The 4,407-nt window shown below is 34.9% G+C and overlaps 1 protein-coding gene across 1 annotated transcript; it reads right to left on the reverse strand.

Annotated features, from left to right (window-relative positions):
* Positions 1-410: 410 nt before the first annotated feature.
* On the reverse strand, positions 411-1,361 carry LOC139841306 (uncharacterized). The gene has a single exon (XM_071831530.1). The coding sequence runs from the start codon at positions 1,359-1,361 to the stop codon at positions 411-413; it is 951 nt and encodes a 316-aa protein (XP_071687631.1).
* Positions 1,362-4,407: the final 3,046 nt, after the last annotated feature.

Consider the following 4,407-nt stretch of genomic DNA (forward strand, 5'->3'; position numbering starts at 1 on the left):
TCATTAATGCAACATTGTCGCCAATGGAATGAAATATGGTAAAGATTAAGTCGCCGGAGTAACAGATTGGAAGGCTCACTAGAACTTAGGGGTCGAGGGACGATGTTTGGAAATATAAGGACGTTGTTAGTAGAAAAATAACTCGAGGAACGCTGTTTGCTTTTTAGTATATAATCAAGAGATCAACGGAGCAAAAAAAAAAAAAAAAAAGTCTAAATTAAATGCTATAAATGACAATCTAGAAGAATCACCGTCTTGAATAAGCTTCTAATACATTACTACTATTATTTTCAAAAGTTACATAGGAAAATATGAAATAAAATTAGCTAAAGTCATTGTAATTATTCTAAAATATTCCATTAAAAAGTAACAAATGAGGAAAAAATATATATATAAAAAAATAAACTAACTTATAACACATATTCATTTTCCAAAATTGGTTTAGTCCTAGTCTGCATTGCCACCGGCACCATCACATTCCCCACGGCAGCCACCGACAATGGAGCACCACCTTCCGCCGCACATTCCATTTTTCCCTCCATCCTTTGAAGCCTCCACCTTCTCACCACCCACACCATCACCATCACCACCGTCCCCGCCATGACCCCACCTCCTACCACCCCACCCACCCACCACTCACCCCCATTACCAACATCACCACCACCACTACCCACCGCAATTGGCTCCTCCAGTCCATTTTCCGGCGCCGGTGCACTCTCCTCAACAACCACCCCAAAATGCCCTTCTTTCACAGTCAAACAAACACTCCCATTCACCACATGATCAAACTCAATCTCACCAAATAAATCAAAAGACACACATTTTGGCACAACCCCATTTGCTAAAACACCGAAAGATTCAAACTTGATCATTATTGGATTTTCCGATGACCGGAGGTTCAACTCCGGCAACCTTTTCGCCGGAAAATATGACGCATTATAAGCTAGTATACCCACCACTGGTGTTAAAAATAAATACCCTGGTAATGGGTAATAATCCTTAGACCAATTACCTAAATTTTGGTATACCAAAACTACCCTTGTAACATAAGGAGTCAAAAAAACACCAACGGGAATATTAAACTCTTTATACCCAAAATACCCTTTTCTAATCAATGCACCACTTCTAAGACGAACTGCGGAAACTGTGATTCCGGTGAGGGTAGAAGCGACATTTCCACCGTAGATTTTTCCGGTTATTGTTCGGTGCGTAACAAATGATCTAAATGCATAGTCTTGAAGTTGTGAATCAAGAAATCTTGGTGAAAATGTGATGTTGTTAGGAAGTGATTGGGGTTTTAGAAACGGGGATTTGATGAGTAAAAATATGAGTAGTAAATGGTAGAGAGGTAAAGAATTCATGGGTTCAATCAATGAAATAAAACAAAAACAAAAAAAATGTTGGTTTTTAAATTTATTTCAAGATCTAGAAGTGAAATAATGCTAGGGAGCATACATAACCGGCCGTTCTTGAAGCAAGTGTTAAAAATTTATTTTAACCATGGTTTAATGGTAACTAGTTAAATATATATATTTTTTTTGCGAAAATATATATATATATATATATATATATATATATATATATATAGTGGTAGGATCAAGAGGGAAGTAACCATTCGGGGGGAAGCAAAAACTTTTTTTTTTTTTCGTTTTTTGAAAAAACTTTGTTCACGAACATTATAGATGAGATGAAAATATGAACATTTAGTAGAGACACTTTGTGATAAATGTTTTTATTTTGGCAGAAAAACGGAGTAATATATAACAATTATCGTGTTTTTCGAGCGTATTTTGAGGTTTTAGCTATTGGGGTTTAGATATTAGGGTTTATAGCGTTTAGATATTAGGGTTTAGAAATTTAGGGTTTAGGGTTTAGATTTAGGATTTAGATTGAGTTTTTAACACGAACGGTTTAGAGTTTCATAAACCCAAAACACCAAACTCTAAACCCTAAGCCCTAAACCCTAAACTCTAAATTGGGCTAAATTTTACTTCACAAAACATGAAGAAAAAAAACGTTCATATTCTTCACGAACAATATTATCTTGAATGTTATTTTTGTCGATCGTTTTCTCGCCTAAATAATAACATTCATCACGAAGTGTCTCTTCTAAATGTTCATATTTTTGTGTGATCTTGATGCCGGAAAAAAAAAAATTTCAAAAAAACGAAATTTTTTTTATTTGCTTCCCCCCGCTTCCCCCCGATTGGTTACTTCCCCATTGATCCTGCCTATATATATATATATATATATATATATATATATATATATATATATATATATATATATATATATATATATATATATATATATATATATATATATAAGATCGTAAAGATCCGGTGGTACACAAGAACAACAATAATTGAAAGGTCTCGCTCTACAACGTCTTCCACGAATGACGATAATTGAAAGAGAGCGAACACATTGAAAATGTAAGATACAAATGACTATGAATGACAATACACGCGTACACACCACCAAACCTAAATCTACAACATATATAAAACCAAGCTCGTATCTAACACCGAAATGGACGCTACTCGAAAGCCGCACAACTAAATAGAACGTCGGGCACTCCAGCAACACCAAACCCGAGGCCTGCAAACCAAAATAACCTCTCGTACCCGACAAAAGGCCGTCGAATCAGATCAAATCCCCGTTCGAGCGGAAAAAATGATCCCGAGAGAACACTCCAGTAAACATCAATTTTCCGAGGTCCACAAAGTCGACACACATCAGCAACAACATCGAGTCCACCCGAATAGGCTCGACTACAGAAAAGGAATGAACTAAACAGGCAAGCAGCAACCAACCAGCGCTAATCGCATAGTCAAACCAAAAGAGACGAGAGAACACTCTAGTTAAATATATAGCTAACTATGTGTTAATGTTCTTAATACCAAATGTGTTAACTGCATATTAAATTAAAATGTGTTAAATGTGTTAATGTTCTTAATACCAAATAGATTATGAATCGCAAATTATAATTCTAGTTGACACAAAAGATGAAAGAATTGGAATATCAATCACTACTTATTTGCAGTTTATATCAGCAAAAGACATCGAAAATGCTATTTCTTCATGATTGACGACACATTAAAAAGATATCAATGCTTCATAACTCGGAGATCAGTTTAAATAGAAAAATAACTATTCATAAAAGTGACGGTACTTTACATAGTTAGAAAGCACTAAGAAGCCAAAACCAAATGACATGTCGTTAGAAGAAAGACTACGTGACCCATAAGCAGTATTCGTCTTCACTAATGAACAATTAACAAACTTCATAAAGTGAGCAGCCCCAGAAGCAGTGGTACTTAAAAATAACTACAATAAAGACAATTAGCAAACTAAGCTAATAAGAGTAATAATAACAATTAACATAACATATATTGAAAACAAACTTACTCTTATTTACACGGGCAGGCCGAGTATCAAAAGCGCTTGTCTTATACACAACCGAAGAGGTAGACACACTCTCATTAACATCAGTCATCTGCAAAGGCTCAGAAACAGGTGGGACAACATTAACAGTCCCCAATATACCACCAACGTTAACAGAATCAAAGGGGGAGACAGTCGACATATGAGGCTCAGTAGATGCATCCCTAACTTTAGGGAACAAAAAAAAAAATCCTAATTTTACGAACGTAAATGAAAAGAGGCAAAAACGAAGTTAATGACAAAATTATAAATCGAAATTACCTTTTTGATGAATAACTCAATTGATAAGCGTTCGTAACCACCGCTAACAACAAAGATAGAAAGAAAGGAAGAAATCGGTTACAGAATCAACACAATCGCAAAACCCTGATTTCTTTTATGAACGCTACACAAATCAGATAAAGGTTAGAAAATCCGAATTTATGAGCGTAAATGATAAAAGCATGCAAACTTTTGCATGTTAATTCGAAACTGAAAATTAAATACACGACATCGGAGACGACGACGGTTGTTGCGACGAAGATGGTTACGGGCGGAGAAGACGGCAGTGATTAAGAACTGAAAATCAAATAGACAACGGCAGATACGATGATGGTGGTTGCGACGACGGTGATGGCGGTGGAAAAGATGGTTGATGGCAATGATGAATCGCCAGAACCTTCTAGTGCAGATAAAATTGGACGCAGATAAAAGATAAAAAAATCTGGTGGGAGTAAATAAATATGGCAGGTGAAAAAGACAAAAATATCCCTCTCAAATAGTAAAATAAAGGTCATGATCGATAATGTTTTGGTCTCTAATGATATATTTATAATTAGTATTAATATTAATATTAATATTAATATTAATATATTAGTATTAATAATTGATTAATTAATTAATAATTAGTAATAGTAAAATTAGTAATCGACTTTAAGTTGGATACCCTAAACCCTAAAAACTAAGCATTATTTGTGGCAT

Source organism: Rutidosis leptorrhynchoides, chromosome 4 (assembly GCF_046630445.1).
Source record: "Rutidosis leptorrhynchoides isolate AG116_Rl617_1_P2 chromosome 4, CSIRO_AGI_Rlap_v1, whole genome shotgun sequence".
Taxonomy (NCBI): Eukaryota; Viridiplantae; Streptophyta; class Magnoliopsida; order Asterales; family Asteraceae; genus Rutidosis; species Rutidosis leptorrhynchoides.